The sequence below is a fragment of the Acanthochromis polyacanthus genome, chromosome 5, assembly GCF_021347895.1.
Source record: "Acanthochromis polyacanthus isolate Apoly-LR-REF ecotype Palm Island chromosome 5, KAUST_Apoly_ChrSc, whole genome shotgun sequence".
In the NCBI taxonomy this organism is placed as follows: Eukaryota; Metazoa; Chordata; class Actinopteri; family Pomacentridae; genus Acanthochromis; species Acanthochromis polyacanthus.
The window spans coordinates 11,472,550-11,499,444 of record NC_067117.1 but is presented as its reverse complement, the minus strand read 5'-3'; the positions used below and the strand labels follow the sequence as shown (position 1 = coordinate 11,499,444).

At 39.8% G+C, this 26,895-nt stretch overlaps 1 protein-coding gene across 1 annotated transcript in view; it reads right to left on the bottom strand.

Annotated features, from left to right (window-relative positions):
- The window catches only part of uba7 (ubiquitin-like modifier activating enzyme 7), a 33,812-nt gene extending 7,893 nt beyond the window's left edge, over window positions 1–25,919 (bottom strand). Inside the window, exons 1-21 of the mRNA XM_051948183.1 lie at window positions 25,730–25,919; window positions 25,429–25,597; window positions 24,717–24,851; window positions 24,440–24,546; window positions 24,257–24,347; window positions 23,795–23,927; window positions 23,508–23,605; window positions 23,275–23,424; window positions 23,026–23,190; window positions 22,787–22,891; window positions 22,598–22,678; window positions 22,032–22,187; window positions 21,330–21,495; window positions 21,015–21,211; window positions 20,149–20,213; window positions 18,427–18,637; window positions 16,078–16,152; window positions 14,786–14,987; window positions 14,618–14,706; window positions 12,345–12,437; window positions 10,852–11,043 (exon numbers count right to left, since the gene is read on the bottom strand). Coding sequence (XP_051804143.1) covers window positions 10,852–11,043; window positions 12,345–12,437; window positions 14,618–14,706; window positions 14,786–14,987; window positions 16,078–16,152; window positions 18,427–18,637; window positions 20,149–20,213; window positions 21,015–21,211; window positions 21,330–21,495; window positions 22,032–22,187; window positions 22,598–22,678; window positions 22,787–22,891; window positions 23,026–23,190; window positions 23,275–23,424; window positions 23,508–23,605; window positions 23,795–23,927; window positions 24,257–24,347; window positions 24,440–24,546; window positions 24,717–24,851; window positions 25,429–25,597; window positions 25,730–25,776 — 2,727 coding nt within the window. The 5' untranslated portion in view covers window positions 25,777–25,919. The remainder of the gene's footprint in view (window positions 1–10,851; window positions 11,044–12,344; window positions 12,438–14,617; window positions 14,707–14,785; window positions 14,988–16,077; window positions 16,153–18,426; window positions 18,638–20,148; window positions 20,214–21,014; window positions 21,212–21,329; window positions 21,496–22,031; window positions 22,188–22,597; window positions 22,679–22,786; window positions 22,892–23,025; window positions 23,191–23,274; window positions 23,425–23,507; window positions 23,606–23,794; window positions 23,928–24,256; window positions 24,348–24,439; window positions 24,547–24,716; window positions 24,852–25,428; window positions 25,598–25,729) is intronic.
- Between the last annotated feature and the right edge of the window lie 976 nt (window positions 25,920–26,895).

The following is a 26,895-nucleotide window of genomic DNA, read 5'->3' as shown; positions in this document are numbered from 1 at the left end:
ATTCTAAATTGCCTGTAGGTGTGAATGTGAGCGTGACTGTTTGTCTCTATGTGTAGCACTGTGATAGACTGGTGACCTGTCCAGGGTGTCCCCGGCCTTTGCCCTAAGTCAGCTGGGACAGACTCCAGCCCCTGGCGACCCTAATGAGGATAAAGCGGTGCATAGAAGGATGTATGGATGATTATCACAGATCAAGTCCCTAGAATGTAAACTTTCACAGCATCAACTTCAGTCACAATTTAAGGACAAAAGTCTTTCATGTAAGACCAACATTATTCATGTCACCTTTCAAAATTCAAAATGTTGTACAATCTTTCAAGAAATCTATTCTTGTACTTTTAAAATGATAATGTGTTTATTTCTTCGCCATCATTAAACACTAGCATGTGATATTTTCTGTCCCTATTCTGATATGAATTTCCCCAACAACTGACTTAAACAGCCAAAACAACCGGCTGCTTCCTCTTGTTGACAGGAAGCCTGGAGAGCTCTGCTTCTCTTCCTGAAAAATCCGAATGCAGACAGTGATTTATCTAATCTATAAATAAGCCACACGCAGAATCAAACACGCACCTTCGTAGTTTCCTCTCCTGAAACTGTAAAACAGGACCACATATAAATAAAGGAACAAAATGTGTGTTATCTTAGCAGTTTGTGAAAATGGGAGATGTAAATGAACTCATTTATTGGGTGAGTCTTATATTATGCTCCATATCACTGTGTCATACTTCAACATTCTTCGGTTTATTTCATTACTCAGTACATAGGTCAGTACTGAAGCCCATGTAGCCTAAAGTCACAAATGACCTTTAAGCAGTAGATGTGGGAAATGTTAAATAAAAAGTCATTTAAAGATCGAATAAAACCAGCGCATGAGAGCCATTCTCCTATAGCTACACTTCAACTTTATAGAATTACATGATCAAAAGGTCAGAGGGATCCTGCTGCAAAGTGTTGTTTCCAGTGAGTCACAGCACGGCCTGAGACTCTTTGAGAAGACTGGAAGCAAAAATCGACCTTTTTTCTGTCTGGACCCGCAATCAAACAACTTATCAAAGAATATTAATGAACTCAAATCACTATTTAAAATATGCTGTAGGCCTTCATGCTGATACCAGTCTTCATCTTCTATGCTGTTGACATTTTAGAATGGATTTGGTTTTTACTTACTGTTTACAGCTTTGAAAGGTTCAAACTTTGTAGCAATATTTAATATTTTCAGTGTGCCAGAATCTTAAGACAACAACATATGACCTGATACACAATAAAGTGCCTCATGATAACAAGGCCACTTGATTGATGGAGCCCAAAAATAGACGCCTCTGTCTGCAGATATACACAGGGTCCTGGGAATGGGAGTGCAGCCAGAGGAAGTCCAGCTAATGAACCTGATAAGGAGGAAGAAAGAATCCCAGTTCGACAGAAGCACAATCATGCTGGTCACTTTGCACAGGTCACTGCATTTGGAGTGAAATCATAATGTGTTCGTTCATAATGTGCATTTCAATCTTGCCCTTTAAGACAATAGAGCACTTCTGGAGACAGGAAACCGAAGCCAGTAGGCAAAACTTTGATAAGTCCTCCTACCGAAAGTCTGCCACAAGAAATACCTCTGCATAGGCACGATCCTGGCTCCGATTCATTATTTGGCCACAATCCCAACAGTGGAAAAGTTTTTACAGCCCGTTGTGGCTGGAGGCCTGTTTCTTCAAAGGCGACTATTCTCCTTTGCAGGGCTTCAAAGTGAGCTTTAGAGGAGGCATATGGAGGATCTGTGTGCTCTCTTTAGATTGTATTTTTATCTTAATCTCTTTTAGCTTTCCTTCTGTAGACAATCTGGTAACTTTTCCCTCAGCTTTTATAACCCAGATTAGTCCTCAACTGTGTCTGAAAGTCATTTCACTGCTGCTGACTATTGTATATGCGCTATACTGCAGAATGAGCCTGCGTGCCCCAAGGTTATTTCAGCCTTACTGAACCGGGAACAACTGAAAAGTGGCAGATAGTCAGACTTTTGTTTTTTTTAAACAGCACTGCATGTAGTCATAGAAGCAACACACTGAATGTAGGAAATATCTGTCCGACATCAAACAACTGCTGCATTTACTGGAAACATAAGTGTGGAATGAATATCCTCTTTTTTTGTATTGACTTCATCATTCAGTGTTTATGTCACGCTTACAGCACATAAGCAGCAGTGACGCTGTCAATACATGACAATATCAATTGCTGGAAGCTGTCAATTGCAAATCTGGAAGTCTTCCGTAACCTAAATTTATATAACATTTGCCTGTGAAAACAAGAGAATCAATGCTCCGGTTGACCTCGTTGTTGAGAGAGAGGGAGAGCGTTTACTACAACTGTCAAATGAGGTTTCTTCTGGTGATTGTGTGCCATCTAACCAAGACTAAACAATCCAATTTTGTAGTAATATCACACACTAATCCCAGTTTCAGTTAGATTTAGTATCATCAGAAATAATATTATTTAAGAGCAGTGAACATTCACAGACATGGCTGTTTATGTTTTCAAGTTTGGTTTTTTTGTGTGTTTTTTCACAGTGGGACAGCAGTACTGTCATGTAAAATGTGCCTTTTGTCTGATTGGGAGTGTCATCTGCTACCTGATCACTATTGATCACCACTGTCTTTGGACTAAAGTTAAGAAACAGATGGCTGGGACCTCCAACTGCTCCCCCCAACCCTCTGCAATTATCCGGTGTCCTATCAAAGAGTTGACAGGAGTCCACACAGCATACACGAGAAAGAGAATCAAAAGCAGTATCAAAAGGTGCTTTTTGTTTAGATTGTAGGAGTATGTTTTGAAAGATAACTTGTAGTATTCTGGTGCAGAGTGGAGGAGGAGCAAGAGTCGCAGCTCAGCAGCTCACAGACACTTTTCAGGAGAGTGCCGGGTTTGACACACAGGCTGAAAGCAGCCCGCTGCTTTTGAAAGGCTTCCATTGACGTGTAAAACAGCAAACAGAATCTCAATGTGATTGTCTTTCAAATGAGAAGATAACAGCACTCCACCTGACTGAAAATGACCTGGGGCAGAAGCACTGAGTCATAAAATCTTCCAAATGGGCCACTGACATGCTGGAGCCTGCAGAGACACTCACACAGCAAATGTCTGACAGAACTGCAGTTATAAAGCAATGAATCAATGAACATATGTGACAATTCCAACACAGGACCCTGAAATAAGGATATTAATGGGTTTTTTTTTTACTTCCTATTGTATTAAATGCAAGTGCAAAGAAAATAGAAAACATAATTATAAAGCACAACAGAATGGAAAACTAAATAAAAAAAACAATGAAACAAAAAATGCAACATGAGTATGTTTCTTAAATAGGGTTGTAATGATGCATTGATCTTGTCTTTTAAAGTCTTATATGTAAGCACTTCAACTGATTTATACATACAGTATATACGCACAGAGATGCATAGCTATAGATATATACAGTATGTATATAAAGACTATGATTGATTGCTGTAACCTGTAGTGATTATTGTTGGTCCACAACTCTCTTCAAATGTGTCACTCCCAGTGATCAATTCATTAACATACAGCTCCAAACTCTGATCAGAGTGCCCCTTGTTTCGAAATCCTAATTACTAGCATTGATCTGAGCTGTAGAAATCAAAGGTCACACTCTTTGATTGCATGATGTGATGCTACATGGAATGACGTAACTCCTCCATGTTTTGGTGACTGGAGCGAGTTATTGATATCTGAGGTTCAATATGATGCACAATTCTTATCTACAGGAAAGAAGCCCACAAGTTTATCTGATGTTGGATATAAACAAATAAGGCTGAGACACATGAGACTCCCATATAGATCACCAGGCGAATCAAACACTAATTCAAGCTGCATCTCCCAGATATAGCAAAGGCTGTATTGCTTTAAGCAGTACTCAAAGGCTTCTTGAGAAAAGTTGTAACAAAAAAATGCTCCGATATACAAGAAGTAGTTATCAAAAATCAATAATATTAATCATAATAATATCTGTTTTACTTTACATCAGCATAGAATAGTCTTACTTTTTAATCATTCAAATATACAAATTAAGCAATACAACTTAAAGTCCAGATGTAGAGCAATACAAGGAGATCCAGAGATCTGAGCCTGGGCCAGCCCTAATAGTAAACAGACACTGACAGAGGCACTGTACAGTGTAAGGATCTGACAGAGAGTGACATTAATTTCTAAAATGTTTAATACAGGCTCAGTCAAGAGAATGTATCTCCCTTCAGTCACAGTAAGCTTCTTGGTTCCATCAGGCCATAATGGTTGCTCTAAACAAAAACAACATTAATCACATGAAATATAATCTGCTGTCTTACAAATATAAACAGATTTTTGCCATTGCAAAAACCATTCAACATGTCGTTTGGACAGGCTGAATCTCATTCAATGTTTATAGCGTGTTGAGGTGACTTAAAGAAAGGATGAAAGAGAGACATGATAAGATGCCTTTACAATTAATGAGCAAATTTATAAACAAATGACCTTGGCAGCAACACAGAAGCATTAAGTTAATGCTGTCTCTGTGAGCAATAACCAAATCTAAGGTTAAATTATGACATTTCTTCAAAATCACTTTGATCTCCGTATCTAGTTTAAGAGTTCACCAAAAGTAAACTGTCTGTACTGACCAGAATCTGTAAAAACACACAAAAAGTGAAATGAAATGACAGTGAAATGATACAAATTCAGGGACTTCTTTCCAGAATTAGGCTGAACTGCAGGCTGTGTTTCCACAGAGCAGATAGGAGACAAGTATAGAAAAAAAACTTTTAATGGTTAAATACAAAAAACAAGTTGAGTCACCACTTTTACTGGTATTGGCAACACTTGTAGGCACTTGGAAAAATGTTGTACATGCTGCTTCCAGGTTTTTAAATTTAATTTTGTAAAACAAAGAATGGGGACTGCTGTTTAGTGAACAAATCAGTAAGCTTCTTTCAACAAATATTTCTGCCTGCACCAGTTCAGAAAGATGTACTCAAAAAATGAAAATGGAAGAAACAACAAATTTTTTTTAACAGTCACTAAATCTACCAGGTGAGGCACATATTCAGTACTGTGGCAGAAGAAAAGTAACTCACAGAATGTGAATACTTTCGTCCTACAGAAACCACATATTCATTTGGAGTCCTCCCAGAAGGTCAGAGGTCAGGGTCAACCACAGAGCTGTGTTTCCAAAGCAGGCTGTGATACACTGGGGTATCTTTCAGAGAAGTGACACAGCTAGGAAGCATGATTCAGCTAGTTAAAGGGTAGCTGTCTAACCAAAATTCGTGCAAGTATATGGATTAAAAATGCATGAGATGGAGAGATATGCTTGAAGGTAATTTTTAAAAAGCTGCTATACCACCCACCTCTACCATTAATTTGGCGAAATGGAAAGTTTGAACGCTGAGTTTATGAGCCGCACCACACATTGTACTGAATAAAAGATCTAGTGAGCTATTTTTAAAGCGGGGCGCTATTTAAAAAAAGATCTCCTACAGTCTATTTTCTCAGTCATCTGCTCTGAAGTCTGCCTATGCCTTTTGCTTCATAAATAAACAACCAGACACACTATTGTTGTTGATGACACAAAAGGGAAAGTAAAGATCTATGTGGAACTAAAGAACAGCAGTCACAGAACAATGTAGAGCAGAACAACACTTGACTTAACAACATAAGGCCAACTAACACAATACCACCAATAAACAGACCATGAAAACAACAGCAGGCACAAGCCGTGTACGTTCATCACAGATTACTCATTATCCTGTGAGCACTATTCATGTCTGGGTTTTGAGTTGCAAACTGCACAATGCTCCCTGCACTCCTCTGGGAATCCAGAGGGCCTTGGATCATGTTCACCTTGTTTCTTTGCAGGCACAGTCCAAGAAAGGGAGTACAGATTTAACCACATGCGAGGAAAATCTCCTGCTTTGTTGTGCTCTTTCTCTCTTTAAGCCGTTCCCTGTTGTTTGTGTGACAGATGTGCGTCCTTCAATTGCGCAAGGGCTCAGATCACAACTGTGGGTTTTGTTTTCGACACATAAAACGACAATCCACCACCCTGGACTGAATGATAATGAAGCAAATTTAAAGCATATTATTATTTATAAATGCACAATAAAGAAGCAAGTCATGAATGTAAAGTTATTTGAAACAGACTGGAGTAGATGAACACAAAATCCCTGGCTGGTGTTCTACAGACCATGCTGGGAAATCTGGTTTCAATACATCGCTTCCTGTGACGGCAGGAAATAGTCGTCATTTCTGCATGCAATTAACAAAGAAGCAGTGTGAGCATTGACCTACAAGTGGCTTCTTGAGAGCAGGAGCCTTCCCTCCAACACTGCTAATTCAATTACAGTCTGCAAGGGCAAGGTGGGGAAGAGGGGCACCGAGGGAGTGTGAAAGGGCACAAAGTTGAGACTGGGCTGTGGAGGATGTGTGCACAGGCATGGAGGAGGGAGTATTTCCATGGCACACAACCAGCAGGCAGCCTAGAAGACAAGTAAAGACAGTATACACTGATACAGAGTGTTGGGCAAGCTGCTGGAGGATCGAGCTACTTCATACACAGCTGAAACACGTCCTCCTCTGTCCTGGCCTCGGGTGATGTCTCTCTGTGTTTTACTGAGGCTGCAGCTCAGTTACTGCTGCTGCTGCACAACACTCATTAATCTTTGCTGCTCTTGAAAAACCCTTAAATGTCTTGTGAGGTTTTGCTTTCTGCAAAAACGGGGCATTCACTACATTCAGTGTATGATCTATGGCAAATTTAGTTCTATTTAGTGTACTATTTAGTGTAGGGCTTATTCGGACACCAAATTAATATCCGGATAGTGCCGTAGCGAACAAATATTCGGGATATTCGGGTCCAGCCCTAGTAGTTATCAAGAACTAACTCAATAAGATAGTTAAGATGTCTCACAACACTGCAGATCAACAGCTACACAACATAACACTGCTTTGAGAAACCCAAGCGGTGATGAAAAGGCACAAAATCCCCAATGATGCATCACACCTTCTCTTTGGTGGTTACTATCAGTATAGCTCTGTTAAACTAATCCGGGGCACAAAATGAGGAATAAATGATGTTGTCTTGATTGCTGGTGATGTTGCTGTAGAATATCTTGTCGTTAAATGTCTGTCTGCAACTGTAATATCTTCTCTGTTTTGGCTGAATTTATCTGACAGTATCTGCAAACTCAAGGAGAATTTACTCAGTCAATTTGTCTGCGAGTGACGCAGTGTAAAGAAGGTCTTAAAAGTCCTTTTATTCTTAAAACAGTCACCTGCTGTTGTTAAGAATTGTGACAGTCAAGCAAAACAAGTAGTTGTAAGCCTTAAAACAAAATAAACTGAAAGACACCAAAACTGATTGTTATTGTTGAGTTGTATATGAATTTTCTATGGATTCATATGCAGTTACATTCACATTGCACATTTGGCCTATTATTCATGTAAAATTAAATGTAAAATCACACTTTGGGTGTCTATTGGACAGCCTTGTCTCACTGTAATCATAAATATGTCTGGCCTGGTTCATTTTTCAATTATCCATATGATGGACAGTGTTGTGAACTGAGGTTCTTGACTTAATCATCAATACAGTGCTGACAATATTCTGTCTTAAAGACTATAGCTGTGGCAATAATTTTAAATTCAGCCAGCTTATCATGGAAAAATCATGATGCAGTTTTTGTGCAAACATTCTCAGCCATATTTTACAGCTTTTTCCTCCATGAACTTGCCAGACTTACTCTGTCTTCACTTGGCTCCACAACTGAGAGACATAAACACAGGGAGGAAAACTATTCTAAAGAGTTGCAGTGGTGAGCAGATGAGGACAGCCTCCTGTTTGTTTACATATTTCTACCTCCATGCAGAGGACAGCAGCAGCAGCAGGGGAAGGCCAGGGGAACTTCCTACTTTTGGAAACAACAGCTTTAAAGCAACGCATTCTGGAAAATTATCAGGGTGGTGGGAGAATGAGCAACCATTTATTTTAGTTAAAGTGATGAAAACAGTTATGTAGAGGCAGAGTGGTACGCAGCCACATCTGAAACACCTTTTCCAAAAGCCTTTAATCACTTAAACACTCATCTTACTAACATATTTTCCTTTCCAGAGTCATGACAGTACAGGTTGAAATATAAAAACTTCCACACATCTGGAAATGCTGTGATGTGGTGCACGCCACTTTGGACAAACACTGGGTGGGCCACCAGAAGAACCCGCAAGATGTGAGCGTTGATACATGATATTAATGAACTGAGACTGATCTGAGGAGGGGAGACGTCCAAGTCAATGCAAAAGTAAGCTGAGCTCTTGAATCTGCATGTCTGATCAGTGATATTTAACAGCTGCACGTCTGCAGTTGCTTCAAAAGCTGCCTACTAAAACCCTCTTTAATCTCAGATTAGAGAGATAAGAATATTAATAACAAGTATGTTGCCTTTCTTTCTGCTTTTTATAGCTGTGGGCAAATTTCAGTTATTTCAAATAATCTATATTTGCACCTTTAATTCTCATTTCCACATTTTATTGGAGCACAGAAAAGTGTCAGGCCTAAAGTGCAGGGCTCAAAAAGGATTAAAATAGTTTCTCAATGTTACATTATCTCTTTAACTAGAGACATAATGTCTAGACCATGAGTCAGACGCGTTGGATGTTTGGAGCATTGGAAAAGACGAGCGTTTTGATTAAAATATCAATATACATTATCTGTGAAGCTGCAGAGCACGTGGACCTTTGGCCTCTGACTGGAATGTGATTGCATGCAGGCTGCATGTAATCATGGAAACAAGCTCAAGTGATGCTGTATATCTGAGGCCAAACTCACTGTCAGTATGTAAGTATGTAAGTTTTCTAATGTGAATGCAAAACATAAACATTTTTATCGGGATCCTGTAAACATGGTTATTCAAAAATTCTAGCCAAGATATATACTAAGTGGAAAATGCGACACTTAAAAAAATAAATCAAAGTTTGTCACTGCTCACTAGTGGACAAACTGTACAATGGGTACATTGCCATACATGTATTTTCTAGTTATTAGTCAACATATATGCAGATACTGATATTCCCATGAAACAATAATACAATAAATATTAACAATATTATTGATCCTTTCATTGTTATATTGTAGGCACTCATTTGAAATCAGTTCAGTGTAGATATTTAATATATTTACTGTAAAAAAAAACCAGAATGCATAAAATGATCAGAAACTGCAAGAACAGACACTATAGTTGTTTGATTCTGAACTCTGTCTCAGCATCTTTTTGCTATATGTTTTCAGAACGGTGAGGGTTTTTTTTGTTGTCACATTTAAATCAACCATGAAGACTTAAGACTGAAATGTTTGCAGACATTAGAGAGCATCTCCCACTAAGACGGCTAAAGGTTTGGCTGCTAACCCTCTTTCTCCCTCTCAGTTAGCGTGTCACTGCAAGCGTGCATTAGTGCCTTCCTGTATTAGACTCCAAGATTTGTCTTCAACGCTCAACACTCTGACCCAGAAACTCTGCAAAATCTTCTACCCCGGTTGCATCCTGTCTCTGTCTCTGTTTGAATTCTCAGTAGAACCAAGAAAAGCCTAAAAGCTGATGCTGCAACACTTTAACCCACAATAAAAGAGCCTAGATTTGGAAAATCTAACATCTGGCTGTCCCTCTGATTGCCTTCTGGCTGGGACGATGCCAGGTGCTCTGTCAGTGTGACTGTTTGAAACCAATTACTGACTCTATCCAATGTTCCATGCTGCATGGGCAAAATTGTACTCATCCCAGCAAAATTTGCTGACAGAAAAAAAAAATCCAAAAGTATGTCCAAACATTACCAAGTTTACAGGCAACAACTGTGACAACACCAGGGTCTTTACATGTGAGAAACAGGGCCTGTCTAGAACCTCAGAGCGGCACGGAAAATCACAGCTGCCTCTGTCATCACTGCAGCCTTTTATGCAGATGCTGAATTTTTGCCTGTAACCAAAGCTGAAACCAGATCTACACTGTCTCAGAGACCCTTGTCACTGCATCCTCACGTTACACAGAGCATAGTTACCCCACTTGCTGACCCCCAGTGACCCCTGCCTGTCAGAGGAGCTGTGCCCTGAGCGGGAAGGCTGCAGAGTTTGGGTTTAGTATCTGATTACCTTCAGAAGTGAGCTACAGGGGCAAGCAGTGGGACCTGCAAGAGGGCAGCAGAATTAATTGAAGGGATATTATATTATACTTTCACTCAGACTGGGGTTAAACAGCTCTTGGCTTTTGGATCTCACTGGTAGCTATTCTGCGTTTTTGTTTTAAAGCAAATCTCGTACTGTGTGACTTGATGAACCTGGGGTAACCTCAGATGCTACTGCAGGTCTGATCTTAAAAGGACTCTGTCTTAGGAGAATAAACGTCTTTCTCATTTTTTTGAATGCCTCGAATTATCTTAATTTGTCTAAACACAGTGGCAAGCACAGGTCTGTATGTGCCCTACCTGCCCAGAAATATCCTGAGGATTACATTGAGCTTACTAAAGACTTGGCTTATATGCAAGAGATTGACAGTTAATAGTGAGTTCTTATTCTGAGAGCACTCATTCATGAGTTAAAGCTCCCCACCCAAAGGGGAAGGACATAAATCTACAAAGAACTCAACAGATTTATCCCCAAAGCAGACAGGTTTAAATTATGAATGTATATACAGTAAGAGTCTGTCAGACTTTATAAAGTGCCTCACTCAGATCCTATATATGACTGAATGCTTCATAGATCTTGTCCCAAATCCCCCGACAAATATTAACTTAGAGCGGCTGTGGAGGTATTGAGCTGTTACTCACTTCAAAGTCCTGAGGACGGCTGGGCTGGGACAGGACGAAGTACTGGACAGCCAGGTTGATGTAAGCTGTGCGGTAAGAGGTGATCTTCTGGTGACCCTGCACCAGTTTAAGCAGCTCCAGGCACATCAGGCCAGCTACTGCTGCTGTGGTGGTGGCTATGGCAGGAATGATCCTTCCAGCAATGCGCTTACTCTGGAAAGAAGAAAATTCACTTTTAAATTTTGCTGCAGGCCATGCAGAGTGGAAGAAGCAGATATTATAATTCAATATTATTTTCAGTCTCTTTCAGTACAATCCAAATGTGATGATACAAGCGTAAAGTCTTGTTTGTTCAATACCTCAAAGTAGTTTTGACAAGTGTGTACTCCACTTCCATTCTGTACAACACTATCTATTAATTAAACTCCACTACACTTAAGATACAAATATTGTATGCATTGTTTTTGATAGAGCTGCTTAACAGTATATAAAGTAGTAAATATTATTATTAGCTGAAGAAGTGGATAATTGTTTAGTCATTTTTAAGCAAACATAAAGATTTTTACACATAATGCATTTTAAGTGCCGATCTTACAAACAAAAAAATAGTCACTATGTTTAATTAGAAATAACAACAGGTATTTCTACAATCAAAAAAACATACAGAATATGAATTGTAAGCTGAACCCCAAAATAAGAAATTAACTTCAAGCGTCACAACAAAAATACTGTGTAAATTGTAATGCACTACTGTTCTATTTTGACACCTTAAACACATTTTGCTTTTCATATTTCTGTACTTGCCTTGTGATAATCAGTGCAGGACTTGAGATATGAGTCATTTTACCTAAATGTTCTAAATATTTTTTCTAAAACAGTAAAATAATAACATTGTAATAACAAATTTGCAGTTTTCTATGTTTGTGTATTTTCTTTTGCAGTTGTAAGATGTTTGTGTCTGATGTACTGATACCCTCATAGCTGACTTTCTATATATTAAATATGATACTGCAAACCTATCAATATACTGGCGGCTTACAACACATTTGTCAGAAATCTTAATGCAAACAAGGTTTCAACGGTGACTAACAGTGAAGTTATTCTCAAATGAGATGCAACACGTGGATACGTCTGGATGATTTCACGAGGGTAAGTCTCTTTAGTCTGTCCTCACTGAGCACTGTCCCTCCCCCCACCCTCCATCTGTCTCGGCTGTACGTGTCTGCAGCAGCGGCTGGTACAAGGCCTGGCTCAGGTGTCACCTCCCAGGCGACAGGTAAAGTGCTGTGATTAGTTCTGCTCCAGGAACAATAGGTCAGGACGCCGCTTCTGTGGCTTTAAGGCAGGTGTGTGAAGCTCAAACTAAAAACATGACCCAAGGGGAGGGGAGAGTGGTCTGTGGTTCTATATTTTTCCTAATCGACACCAAACCCCCAACTTGGCTTCATCTCCCAGATTTTCTTGTATATTATAAGATATTTGAAGAGATGTTGCACACAGTAAAAAATGCTGACCTGGTGGCGATCAGCTGCAGGGATGTCGTAGTTCTCTGCTCTCAGGTTAGAAGCAGCAACAATGTAGTCCATGTGGAAGTTACTGTCGTCATCCTGTGTCATTTGGGACATTAAAGAGAACTTATTTTAGATATACAACACCACACAGCTTCATACACAAGAGCAATGTGAAATGCAATGTATTTGTGTAAAACTGAAGGATTAACAACACAATAAATTGCTAAGGAGCCAGATCCGATCCAGCGCCGCTGCCTGTGACGTGATGCTGGTCTCATTCTTCGAGCTTTGCCTGCTTTGTTGCTGTGTCGCTTAAATCACTATGATAGATGACTTGGTCACCCTGTCAAAACGCAGTGGAAATCAGATTTCTGTTGTGATCGACGTGGCCAGTGAGGTCATGCCTGTGTTAGTGCGGCTCTACAAAAGCTCGGGAGATGACTGCCACTCCGGGATGGCTTTAGGGGCTGCGACGAAGCTCCGAGCTGGCAACCTGATGCCTTTGATATCCTCCTACACACATTCCTTCTGTCCACAGCATGACCAGGGCATATTCGGATAAACATGAAAAGAATGGCGTTTGGGAATCTCGTCCTTATTCAAGATGACATTCGATATGTACCCGGCTTACCTCATACACCTTCATTACTGCCTCTACTGAGTTCTAAATCCTTTGTCAGAACCTAATTCCGGCTGCCTTTTGAAGTCATTTTACCCTTCTACAAATTCTTCCTATAACCACTTCTGCAGCTCAGTAACTGCATCCTTTCCGGCCTGCTAATGTAACGGTTTTCCCCCCAATGGTCGCCATGGTACAACCAATTACCGTTTAGTCACTGCTTCTTGCAGCCACTTCCATATTAAGGGGTTTGAAGAGCCTTTGTTGCTCTCAGCCTCCATGTAGACAAAGAAAAAAGGTTTGCTTTGATGTGACAAATGTGATTATTAGAGTCCTATCCCAATGTTTCCCAGGAAACCCATAAATACAACGAATAGGTTAACAGGTTAATAGAATGGATCTGTTTCAGAGGACAAATTTCTCTAAAGATTAATTATTTTCACATGACTTCCACAATTATCTGAGAAGCTATTAGAATACAGTTTACATTTACTTGATTGTATTTGTGTAATACTGCCACTGTTAATCATTTTTAGGTTAAGAAAGGTCCCAATGGCTGGATAAACAGATTTGTCTTGCCATTGTCTAGCATCACTGGGTGAATTGTGCACACTACTGGATCTGTATTCAGTTCTCTACACATTTTGTGCACAGTATAGGAGTATAATTTTCAAGAATAATTTGACCACAGTTGTTCATTCAGCTTCTTAACCATATGTTCAAAATGGTTTTAATGATGGGCAATTTAGGTCCCAAAATCTGTCTTACACCTGACACAAGACTCAGTCCTTTGTTTAGACAGAATCACCCTGCTGAACCTAGCTGATAAAAAGGAGATCTGAAGGAAATTCTGTGAATTTCTAAACTACTCATTGATATGTAATATCACAGAATCTGTCCTGGTTACCGACCAAGTTATTTTAATTGAGTGTTTAAAGCTTTCACAAACAGTGCAGCAAAAGTCATTGGTTGGACTGATTTTGGTTGATGGTAATATCTGGTTAGGATATTATTTGGGAATTTCTTCAGAAAGCTGGGAGTATATCCAGTCTACACTCCCAAATAACTTACTAGATAAGGTCAACTTTTACAAACCTTTAGGATGTCAGCCAGGAGGCAATTCCCTAAATCTGACTTAACGTCCAGACTGAAGGATAAGTTGTTGAGACAGCATCAAAAATATGAGCAGGGGCTGTGATAGTGGCTGGATGCACAGTGGATGTGACTAAAAAGGGAAGTCTACCTCCAGGGCTCAGAGTGTGCTACTCCAAAGACTCTGTTTGGCACGGTTGCAGTCAGTTTGCTTCTGTATTAGGTTGCTGAATACACTGCATTTCACCATGAGTGTGCTAATGTAGTCCTCAGATAGAAATATATCAGTTTCATGTGAGCTGACGGACTGAACTGTTCTTTTTGCTATTTCTGAAAATAGGAAAATACAGAACTTGACTCTAAGGAACAGAACACAAGCAAAGCACTGTCTTATGAATGTGTTGAGAACCTGCTCAGATTCAGGTCACTGACGACCCAAACATGGAGGGAAAAAAAAGTACATAGATTGGAGTGTTGCTCCCTGCTAAGAGCCAGTCGCCACTTTGTCACTGTCTGCAGAGTCTGCAAATCGTGTAGCAGAGGTGTCATTGTACTCTTGTCCTACCTTCTCAAAGTCGATGGGGTACAGCTGAGTTGAGCTTTTCAGAAATGATGCAGCCAACTTTCCTTTCAAATCCTCAAGTCGGGCTTTTTCTGTGTGCAACAACACAGAGACAGTCAAGACGGGACATGTTGTAAGAAAGTGAGATACCATCAAGGTAAAGTAACTCACCAGCATCATCGCTTCCTCTTTTTTTATCTTCCTCCATCTCCTTGTCAGTAACGTGAATCTTCACGGTGGATTTGGGAGTGAAATGTGGTACATGGGCTTGCTCTAAGATGTTTCTGATAGCGGTGAAGTCTCTTGTCCCACTGATCCCGTAGATGTGTCCATACAAATTAGCTGCTGCTACCACATACTCCATGTGCGTAACCTGAAACACCATATCCAAGTATAAACTCTTACAGCATTTCCATGAAAAAAGTATGTCGTATTAAACTACATTGACCTTGTAAAATAAAAGTGCTTGATTTAAAATTGAACAACAATTGAGTTCTTAGAGCAGTCATGCCTGCAGAGTGAAACTACGGAAAGGAGATTATTAAAAAAGAAGAGCGGGGACGAGGGGACAGAATAATATTAAGGTAGGGCATTAAGGCCAAATTACTTTCCTGCACTGAATAAGTAGCTGCAACAACAGCTCTCTCAGACATTTTCAGCCTCACAGCATACATCCACACACACACGGGCGTGTATTGTATCTTGTGGCAGTCACTGCTGCTTTTTGTACAGCAGTAATACAATTCCATTATTATACTTCTGTGCAATAGAGTAAAACGCTGCTTTCAATTTACTGATGGGTAGAGTCATAGACAGTATAAGGACTCAAGATGCATCAGCAAAACCCTTAAGATGAATAGAAGGATTATCTGAAATTTTAACAATATGTACTTGAACTACAATTTTAAGTGAGCAGTGGATGGATTTTATTAATTAGTTGAATTACTATCCAAGTACATGTCTGCATCTGGTGTCCTTAATAGCTTTGAAAGAAAAAAAAAAAGCTTTTACAGAAATGGAAAGGAAAGAAGAAAACTGAAGAGGAGAGAGGGGAACAGAACAGAGTTTCAAAACGCTCTCTGAGTGATGCCGGGTCATTAGAAATTGGCAGTTTTACGTTGCTATCTGTGCGCCATTACACTTTCAAATTTATGCAGTTTCTAGCTTACTGTCACCTTAATATCTCTATCGTTACTCAGTGTGAGCGTAGAAAATACGTGGGCTATTAAAGATTGAATGTGTGTGGAGAGCAGATTGCTATCTGTCTTTCATTGTCCATATGCATCTACAGCTCAGATAAGAATCCATTATATGGTCAGAGTTAGGAAGAGCTCCAATCAGAACAGATAAAGAAGGAATGTGAGCGACCGCCACAAAATACTGGAGCATTTTTCTTTCAGTCTCATCTACTGGCTGTAGTTAGGATTGTTACTGTGTGAGGACTGGAACCAGATACGACTCACATTGTTAGGATCAAAGGTCAACGGATGAGGGCATCTCTTGGATCCAGACCAGAAGGGGAGACCAGTAGTGGTTACCTGAAGAGAGGCAGCAGAAAATCCCTTTATCACAATGATGAACAGCTGTAAAGTCATTACATGAACTATTTGTATATTACTAAATAAACTGATGTAGCTCAGTGTAATAAACCTGTGACAGCCACAGTGAGATCTCTGAGCCTCACTAAAAGAGACCAATGTTATTATCCAAATGTAAACTCCTCATTCAACAGGACAAATTTTACACAGTCACCCCAGTGCATCAGTGAATTACCTAAACCTCACTTATTTAGTCTTCTGACACACGAGACTGACAAGGTTCCCGTGGCACAGCCAGACTAATATTGTTATCAGTTGTGTGTTGACTTCACAATTTGTATGTCTGATAAAGGAACAAAGGGCCTGGGAGCTTTGATGTTGCCAAATGGTCCATATGCTGAGAAAGAGAGAGTCTCCTGCTGCTGGTGCCAGTTTTCACTGCAGGGGTGCTTTGTATAGCAGCCAAAAGGCTTCAACAACAGCTTCTTTTCAGAATGAGGCTTCAGGAAGCTCAGGGGCAGAACAGAAAAACAGCAATGATTTGTCTTTAAAAAGAGGGACACATCATTTAAAAACTTATCTGGTGCTTTTTTTTGCCATCCTAATACCCTTCCTTAGTTATACATGAATTTACTTCATGAGATCACACAATATTTGGTTTTAATACAAAATCTGAATCACAATTCATTAACTGTAGGCAAAACATATAGAGCAGTGGCCTGTGCTCTCGATAACAAAATATAATGGAGTCATCTAAAACAGCATGTTTGTTAACTGTATTTTTCTTTTTGTTATTTGCTAATACTTTGTGTAATTGTATTTCCACTGATATGTGATTTCATTGATAAAGAATGAAACTGGCCTGATTTAACTTAAATGCAGCTGTTTTTCAGAATCAAATTAAACATTTTGTCTATAAAATGTAAGAAATACTGAATTAAATATGGTCAAGTTACAGTAGCCCTAAATTTCATCCTAAAATAATCCGTTTTGTCTGACAACTGTAAAAAGAAAGAAAAGAAAAAAAGCACAGTTATTTGACAATTTTCTGAATCAGAGAAAGGCAGCAAGTGATCTACTTAAATTATTAACCAGTGAATTAGATATCTGTTTCATTGATTTTACTGCACATTTACTGGTTTCAGTCCTTTATTTAAGCCTTCATTCCCATGATGTATTCTTCCACATTGTGAGGCCTTTGAATCTCTCATTTTACATACTTATGTGTCATTCACTGGCCTGTACTCTTCAGTTTTACAAGCACACTTGAGCTTTTTGGAGACTCAGACTCAGATCAGTGTAGGATAAAGATGCTGCCATATTGTATTTAGTTCAAATCCAGTGAAAATCCACTTTACAATGTGTTAGAGCTTTAACACACACATAGTACCATTCACACACCTCAGTATGATGACTGACGACCAGGAAAGTAGCTGTTTTGCCAAATGTGTGGTCAACTGTGATGCTTGTGTTCTGGCATCTGCCGGATTAGCTTGTGACTGTTAAATGACATTACCAGCCTTTTCTTAGTTCCTCAGAAACTCTGTGGTCTGAACTGACTTTCCAACAGAACAATGAGATTATAACGCTCGCATAGGTAACTAGAACAAAGTGAACCATGGAAGAAAAAAGGGAACCAAACTCATAACAACAGCTGTCACAGAGTCTCGGTATCATGTCTTGTGACTATGATTCTGGACAAAAATAGTATTGCATCAGATCACAATAATACTACCATAAGCAGTGCTTTTCTAAAGAGATATACAGGGAATGAACTTGTATGAATATTTCAGACATGAATGTAAAAAAATTTGTTCAGAGGAATATTCATAACCCTGCAGGATTCATAATGATGTTAGAAAGGGCCGGTCACTGGGGTTAGTGAGGGTGTGTTTGGGTTGATGCTGAGCCGTGTCCCCCCAGGTGTGACGGCAACATGTGACATCATTCTGTCTGCATGCTTCAACAGATTACAAACCACCAGAGCCAGGAGATATTTATCAGCAGGGGCTCTGAGTGATTTGGGTTACACACAAGGTTAATAGTGGTCTCTGAGCCTGGGGAAATATGCTGCAGTACTCCATAAAGTTAAATGTGGAAAAAATTTACCATTAAATGGTATTCTTTTTGTGCAAATGCCTCACTGCAGCCAAACAGATTGTATGGAAAGACCTTAGAGACACAACAGTGCCCCTTTGTGTCCATAGAAATCAATTACACAGTTATATTTGGCTTGAGGGAGAGTTGATATCTTTCCTTTAATGTGATTTTTACCTCATCAGGAGGGAAACAGTGCAGAAGCTGACGGATGTCATTGTTATAGACAGTCTCCCATTTGAGACGTGCCCAGGTCACACAGTCCTTCCAGCTACTTGGACGTTGTCCTCTAGTTGCCATGCCCTCCAGGCTGTTCCAAACCCCTTCAAGGATCTCCAGGGCCTCAGCATCTCCATGGCTGAGAGTCCGCTCTATAAATGCTGAATCCCTGCAGTAAACAGTGCAGTAAGTACATTTAATCTTTTGACATACATACAAGCTGTGCAGAAAGACAAGAGAGCAAATAAAATCTTAAAGTCTAATCTGTAATATACTATATATTCTAGAAGTATAACTACAACAATAAGCGCTTTGATTAGTTATTTGCTATAGTGCTTGGCTGTCATTTCAACTATGGAAACAACATTTGACCTGTAAAGCAAAAATGAGGAAGTTCCTCCTCAGAAAAACAGAGTTTTGCCCTTAGCTGTGTCAAGCACACAAGAGAATGACTAAACACATTTTTGTCTTTTGGAGTGTGGTCTTGTTAGTGATTCAGAAGGGGATTTCTTTGACTCCTGGCTTTAGACTGATAGGACGGGAGGGAAGTGTTTAGTAAGCCTGTAATGTACTGGTCAGAGCAACTCCAAACTAAAACGTTCTTGCACCATTAACCTGTGCCAGCTCAGCGTACGCTGCCCTGCACTGTGGAAAAAAAAGGGATGCACCTCCTCTGCATGCGTTTACCGCTACACGTCTAAACAGGAACATTTAAAGTCATAGTTCTGCATAGAGCAGAATAAGTGAGACTATGACGCAACAAAACCTGACTGTTCCTTTCCATAACCTTATTAACCAGGAAGTCCAGAGTGCTGGACCATGACACATAGCTGACCAGTTTAATGAAAATTTCCAGCATATTTCCTAGCTTATTTCCTAACATCAGTGTAATATGAGAAAACTTAATGGCTGCTTAAACCGGCATGCACCATTTCTGCTCTAGTCCCAGTTAATGCTTCTCTGTAAAGACAAGTGCATAAGTATAATATGGGGGGTAATGTCAAATCTCACCAAAACAAACAGAGACATCTCAAAACATGGCTGGACTAGGAGGGCTCCGAGACTCAAAGCTCAGACACAGTTTGGGCCTCACATCTGAAATCTGTCACTGATGATCTTTAATTATAACTTGATCAATGCTTTATGATAAACCCTGTGTATTGGATGTTTTTCATAAAATAACAAAGTCATTGCCTCAAAAATTATTCAAAACCTACAATTATAAACCACTATAATCACTGCCAAAGCCCCTTTAATCTACTTTTGCTGCATTCATTTATCTATTTTTTTCATTTCATTACATGTTTCTAAAGCAGAGAGCCTCCAATTAGTTGAGAGAATGCATCTATTATTAGTAGAAAACAGTGTTGGAGCTGCTGTGAATGATACATTACAGAGAACAGACTTTGCAAGACAGACTGTTTATGTAATTTTTATTAGGGGTTCACTGCTGAAAGCCAACCACATGTTTTCCTGTTTGTAAAGCAAAATAATGAGCTACAGCCACTTCATTAGCTTTTGCAAGCTTGCTGGAATGCTTTGAAAGAGAGTGGAAAATAATTGTAAAATGAGAAAGTTAAGTGACGACAGACTTGCACCGGAGTAGCAAATACAGTTGTTGGAGCCAAACCATGTTTTATGGAGGTGAGTAAAAATCACATGAGGACGGCATCATCTTACCTCAAGAAGAGATTCACGTTCTCAGGTGTTTGTTTAAACAGTCCTTCAAACTGGTCTCTGGCCCACTGAAACAGTTGCAATTCCAAGAATTATACAGATGATGACATCGGTATAATAAAGACTTTTTATATAGCACAAGCAAATAACCAGAAGAAGATAAATTTATGTACTGCAGTCCAACGTAACACAGCACTAATACAATAAACATTTTACCTGTAATGTCAGAGAGTTGTACATACAAATATGGTTATTGTAAAGGTATTATCTGAAGACCTATTGGATAGGCTATCATGAAATTAGGGAAAAACACGGAGGATGACTCCTACTGACTTAGTGATACTCTGACTTTTACCTAGTACATATAGTAAAACTTTTTGTGAAACATCTTTACAACAATTGGATGAATTACAATGAAATTTGGTCCAGAACAGACCAGAACAGTCCTATCACACTCAAATATATCTTGTGCTTAGTGCTGAACAGAAAAGGTTGGCAAGCTATACCAACCTGAGATGTAGGAAACATTACATCTGTTAAACATGAGCATGTTAGTATGCTGACATTCAGGACAAAGAATCACGGCACCAGGTGAACAAAGTCTGTAGGCTTGTGGTGTTGCCACATTGGACCAGATGTTTCTACATTTACCCCTCTGTGTAGATGAGATGTCTGCATAACGAACTACAGAATTAATTTGATCCCCAAAAACACTGAACGTTTTATACATTTATTCATGTTGCATAATAGCAGGGACCATTTATGCCACTGATCATTCAGTGAAATCTATAAGATGAATTACATCATGCATTTATTTACATAACTGACTTCCGTTAAACCAAATGAACACAAAGCTTAAGGTTTTGTACCTGCAGTGTGTGCTCGATTCGATGAGGAAAGTTCTTGAGGGTGCACAGTGGGATGGCATCACTGGAGCTTGACTTGGCCGGACCATAAGACTCCGTCAGGTGAGGCACCACCGCCAGAGTGTGACCTTTGGCTCCTAGAGTTCCTCCCTCAAGCAGCGGCTTGAGGTGCTGAACACAGCGTCCATCGAGATAGACCCCTGGGAGGCAAAAATAGGATTTTCACACTTAAAAATGCACTTCAATGATCATATGCAGGTAAATAGGTTTCGTTAATGTTTTAGTGTAAGAGTTCAGTTGACAGTTAAGTGTCCTCACTGGCTTCCACATTATCCAGTGCTGCAGCCACTCCATCGAGACCCATGAAGAAGTTGTAATCATACACTCCTTCACTGTCGGGGTCCAGACGATTCTGATGAGCAGTGATTTTCATATGTGGGTTCATCTCACACACCGCTTTGGCTGCAACTTCCGATTTAGGTTTCTGTTTATGGATAAGTGAGCAAATAGCTGATTTGTCCTCGAGATAATGTACATGAGCAAATTGGACAAAACAACAATGCAACAAAGGAGAATTGAAGTCATATATTCAATATCAAAATACAGATTTTGTTGCATCTTTGCGCGAAAACACTAAATTCACTTTTCTCTATTGTATAACAGCAGAATCAGCATTGCAGACTGACAGAGCAGCTGAAGATTTTTTGTCAACATACCCTCCAGCTGCACTTCACTGAGTTATATAAGTTGTTTAGGTAGTTGTTTACTCAGGAATGAGAGATCATCTCTGATATGCTCCCAAAATAAACTACAAGGCAACACAATTACAAGTGATGTAACAAGGCAGTTATGTGTTATCTGACAGCAGCTTTCCCAGACTGTCAAAACACCTTCACCCTCAGCCTGTCCCATCAGTAAAGCCCTCTGACCACTCCACTTAACCAGGTCAAACTTGTGAGCTATAGTTCTGCAGAATTCTTCACTGCAGAGAAAAGATTAGGACTTTTTGTGGTTTCTCACCCCAATATCCTGAGACCTGAACAGAAACTGGCGGTTCAAGTTGGATCTTTCTATGAAGTCCATGTCTGTTACGGTGATGTGTCCTTTTTCTCCAGCACCAAGACCGATCAGGGCAAAGTTTTTAAGAAGCTCGCAGCCAATAGCACCAGCTCCAACCTTGAAAATGAAAAGAGTCTCTCTGTTAGACTAAAACCATATTATAAAATGCAATTCAAGCAAATGTTATCAAAATAAAATCATGAATCTACTGCTATCTCTTTTCATGTCCTGTTGCTTTCACTGTGATAAAAGAAGCACATATGCTGTCTTCCTTCAACAAACATACAGCCTGTAAACAACAGTAAAAAAATAACACTGTCAAAGGAAACAGAGAGAGGGCTTGGCACTGTTAAACGGCGCCTATTTCCAAGAGGTCAGCGCTGCCAGGAAATGCCACCTGAATCACAGCCATTTCCTGCATGTGCCATCATTAACACCAGACAAGATCAAAGAAAAACACAGATGGAGTTCCTGCATTCCAGGGCAGAGTGTGCCCTCTGTTGGACAAACATCAAATCCATCCTCACCAGGAAATACTTCTGCCTCTCAAGCTTCTCCTGGAACGCTGACCCAAACACAGCAATCTGTCCGTCATACCTTGAGGCTTTCTATCAGAGGGAAAACCAAAAGCAGCTAGATTGCATCTTGTTCATACTGGACTGTTTCTTTGGTAATATGTGAATTGTTTGATAAATTAAGAGAATCTTTAAACATACAGCTGAGAATAAGCTCTCTGCCGGTCGATCCTCTTCTTCAGGGAGACACTCCAGTGCATCAAAATATAGCCATTGCTGAAGAGGTGTAAATTTGCCACTACATGCCTGCAGGAAGATCACAGAACAACACATCGTTGGCTCAGTAAAATACGCCAGCAAGTGCAAAGATATTTCAAAATAGCAGAGCTTAAAAGTAACCCGAAAGATGAAATGTTTCCGGTGCTCACTCTCACCCTCACCTTAATAACTTCCTGAGCAGCCAGGCCTCCAATGACAGCATTCATAGAAGCCAAATCCCCCCTCGCTGTGTAGGACAGGCTTTGCACCGCAGCCTTGTCCAGGTCTTCCAGCTGTGCGACTTTATTCAGCTCTCGCACCATGGCAAGCAGGGACTCTGCATCTGACTATGAATTAATCACAGACCGTTTAGATGCAACTACAAACTGCTGTATGTATTGCATGACAATATCATGCATGAATTAACAAACCTGAGACCAAGAGCGAGGGAGTTGTTGTTCTTTCTTCACAAAGTTGTGAAGGGCCTGGAAAGCCAAGTGCAGGGTCTTATGGCGTGCTATTTTTCCAAAGTCGTTCATTATCAGCAGCTCTTGATCCTGTAGAGCCTCAGTCAGGGGTTTCTGCAATACATGTTGAAGTCATTTAATTAGCAGTGGTTACACTTTTCCAAAACATGACGTTAAAACTACATGTTGATACTTACAAAATGTATCCGGCAGGACTGTTTAACCTCAGTCACCACTCCCCCTCGTGTATACTCATGAAAGGCTGAAGTGTCACAAATGCTGAAGGAATACGAGCCTGGTGATCAAGGTGAAGAATGACATACAAAGACTTAAATAAGAACTCTTGTCATTGCTGTTAAATCATACTGTGGTTTCCCTCAGAGAGGTTGGAAATGTCATGAAAACAATGTCATCAGGAGTGTAACTCTCAAAAATCAAGGAAAGAAAATGCAAAAGACAAATAAATCACGGCAAAGCATCTCACTCAGGAATTTGATCTCCACAGGGCCGATGCTGTTGAGCTCCGTCATGCCTTGGACCTCAGAAAAGACAACTTTAGAGCCATCTGAGAGTCCATGCTTCTGGTCATCTGTGCAGACCACCACTCCAGGATTGTCCTAAAACAAAGTCAGCCTTCAAATCTGACAGAAATATGCTAATAACAGAACATTCACATAAGACTATTTTACACACTTTTAGAACCCTGTGGAATACAGATTTGTTTAGGAATGAGAGATGTTCATCAGAATGATCGGAAACCACTCCAGTATAGTGCATAATACACAGATTTAATGAAATGGCAACTCTGAATTACCTGAAAGAGTGAAAGTTATCCAACACAACAATCAGCTGGATACAAATAGTTTAAATATTCTGTCAGTGAATGGATGGATGGCTAGAGATCCTCCTAATAGGTCAATAGCATAAGACAAATGGAAGATGTTACCTTGGAGACATGTTGTACCATCACTGATACAGGCATCTCTCCATCCTGGTCCAAGACTTCAAACTCCTTTCCAAAATCACAGAACAACTGACTGCAAAGGAACCACAATGCTTTCACTTCTTGTTTCCTTATTTCCATTTTAAATTAAAACTTACTGAATTCCTTTTTGTTTCACCCACTTACCCACAGAGTCCTTTGGTGTCTGCTACAATGAACTTAATCCCTTTCGAATGGCAGAGGTCACCAAAACGCCTCTGATCATCCAGTGAGGAGTCAGTCAGGACGACCACCTGGGAAATGACAGTGACCCACCCATCAGAGAAGTGTTTTCCTTGTTGTGTGTGCAAAGTTACACTGTAGAAGGCTGCTCATTTGATGAAAGTCGAGCTTTTTTAAATCTCAGCCTTCAAGGATATCAACATAAAATCTTAGTATATCATTAGGAAAAACAATGACACACCTGAAATTTTAAAATCAGGTCCTCATTAAGTGGTCCAGGGTGGGCCGACACTTGCACATGTGGGTTTAAGGAAGACAGCTGCTGGAGGGAACATGCTGCTCGGTTCTGACCAATGTGGCACTCCTTCAGGAAAAACTGGTTGGTGAAATGAAAGTACAGGTTAACAGAATCCAGCTACTTATTGTACTGTAGTTGTTGAGTGTATCTCACAGTCTGTAGCAGTAAGTTGACTTCAACTTCTATGTCAATGTTTGTGTTATGCACTATTACAAGCTTATTTTGAATCTTTTGTCAGTTGCTGTATGACAGCTGGTCAAGAATGACCATCAATAGCAAGCTGGCGTTTAAAGTGAAAATGAAAGTAAAATGCTACATTTCAATCCATTCCAAACCTAATTCATTCATACCAATGTTCTTTTCACAAAAAAATATTAAACTTTTTCTAAGAACATTAATTAAATCCAGACAATTTATTTTTTGCTTCTTATGTAGCACCTTAAGTAAGAATGACGTAGATACCAAGACCATATTTCGTTACGCAACAATATTATTTCCATAATTTCATCCCAAATCTGACACCATTTCAAAATAAAAGAAACATCTCAATATTTGTACATCGTTTGGAGCAAGCCAGTTTGATAAGTTCTAGTAGGGACCTGTTTACCTAAATGGCAACCTATTACATCTAGTCAAACAGCCCATCACGCAGTACCTGGGAGGACAGGTCTTCCCACGCTGTCAGGCCCTGATCCTGCACAGTGACAGACTTTACTCCGGACAGAATCACATTCTTGGCTATTTCCACTCCCAGACCTCTCATCCCTGCTATCAGCACGCTGGCTGTTCCCATTCGGTGCATCGCCTCATGGCCCAGCACATACCTGTGCAGGTAAGAGAACAGGAAGTGGGTCTGTTAGTTAGCTGTTTAAACAGGTAAACTGATCCCTCAAAAACGGAAGTAAGTGGAAAAAGAGTCATTTTTCCTTCACAGTGTCCATCCAGGTTGTACTTACAGCTGGCGAGAGTAGAATCCTTCATCGATGTTACCGTTTCCTGACATTTTGCACCAAACTGAAGGTTTAACCGGATAACCAGTTTACAAAAACAACACAGACCGAACTCAGGCCGAACCAGGAACAGAAAGCAACCCGGCTGTGACTCAGTCGAACAGTTTTAAAGTGTATTTCACTTTCGTTTATAATGCAACCCTGCAAGGTTGTGCCAAGAAATGCACGCATCTGTCACTAGAGGGCGCTTCAGGACTGTTTATGGAGTTAAAACCATAGACTGTATACAGCCTATAGATAAAACCACAGCTTCAATGGAAATCCTAAAAGTTTTACTGTATTATAATTTCCACTCCCTGCAAGACCATCACTTTATTTATTCTATTTTTAATGCAAACTCTCTGTACATCTAACTGAAATTAAAAACAAATGTTACTCTATATTTACAGAAGCCACAGTGGGTCCAAAATCCAACCTTAAAAACAACCTTTTTAGAGTTTTTTTCTCTTTCCACTCAAAGATACCTGTTGCGCAATGCAAGTAGCATTTGAGAGAAAAAAAGTTGTAGAAGGCCAATATGCAATTTACACAAGAATTCTCTCACACTGCTGAGAATGGACTAAAGCAGGAGACAATCTGTACATGAAATAAACAACATTTGCATATTCATAGATTCTGAGTTAAGGAGAAGTTGTTGATGTCAATGTGGAAAAAACAAGTGCAATGAACTGTATTTTGTGGGAGGAAAAAACAACAAAAACATGTCAGACACATGCTGTTATTATCATCTACTGTACGTCTTAAACCATGTCTGGAGGGGATCTTTAAAATTTCCATGGTGACAGTAACAATGATACACCCTACTATTGCTTAATGCGTTTGTCATTAATGACAACAATCTCTGACTGGTGAAGAGTCAATGAAAATCCCATCCAGAAGAAAGTAGTACATGTGTAGGAGTGACCAGAATGATTCATCATTATGTATCAAGTAGAGGCAGCAAGACTCAAACCACCAAGCTCATTGTGGTGAGTAAAAGAGGAACCAGCAAATTCATGAGCTAAGAAAAGAGATCTGTGTCAATATCCTATTGATTTATGGAACAACCGCAACACATCGCAGAATTTACAACATTTTGTATGTTTCAGATTGTGACAGTAATCTGACTGACA